This window comes from Corvus brachyrhynchos, unplaced genomic scaffold (genome assembly GCF_000691975.1).
Source record: "Corvus brachyrhynchos isolate BGI_N302 unplaced genomic scaffold, ASM69197v1 scaffold342, whole genome shotgun sequence".
In the NCBI taxonomy this organism is placed as follows: Eukaryota; Metazoa; Chordata; class Aves; order Passeriformes; family Corvidae; genus Corvus; species Corvus brachyrhynchos.
Window position 1 is genome coordinate 10,367 of NW_008236630.1, and position 489 is coordinate 10,855.

The following is a 489-nucleotide window of genomic DNA, read 5'->3' on the forward strand; positions in this document are numbered from 1 at the left end:
TGCGGCCCGGGGGGGTTCGGGGCTGGCAGGGGGTGACCTGGGTGTGCTGAGCTCGGGGTGCCGCAGGTGGAGTCGAAGGTGACGCTGGCGCTGGGTGGCATCCTCGTGGTGCTGGGCGCCACGCTGGCATCCATGGGGCTCCTGGCGCTGCTGGGGCTGCCCTGGTCCCTCATCATCATCGAGGTCGTGCCCTTCCTCGTGCTGGCCGTGGGCGCCGACAACATCTTCATCTTCGTGCAGGAGTTCCAGGTCCGTGGGGTGGGGGCACCTGTGGGCATGAGGGCACCTGTGGGGCACAGGGGCACCTGTGGGGCACAGGGATCCCCACGGGACGGGGGGCACAGGGGCATCTTGGAGATGGGGCTGTCCGTGGGGCACGGGGCACCTGTGGGGCACAGGGGCACCTTGGAGGTGGGGCTGCCCGTGGGGCACGGGGGCACCTGTGGGGCACAGGGGCATCTTGGGGTACCTGCGGGCATGGGGGCACCT

The 489-nt window shown here is 71.0% G+C and overlaps 1 protein-coding gene across 1 annotated transcript in view; it reads left to right on the top strand.

Moving 5' to 3' along the window:
• The window catches only part of LOC103624965 (Niemann-Pick C1-like protein 1), a gene marked incomplete at its 5' end in the record, with an annotated part of 18,034 nt that overhangs the window by 4,375 nt on the left and 13,170 nt on the right, over positions 1-489 (top strand). The window contains one exon of the mRNA XM_017726649.1: positions 43-249. Coding sequence (XP_017582138.1) covers positions 43-249 — 207 coding nt within the window. The remainder of the gene's footprint in view (positions 1-42; positions 250-489) is intronic.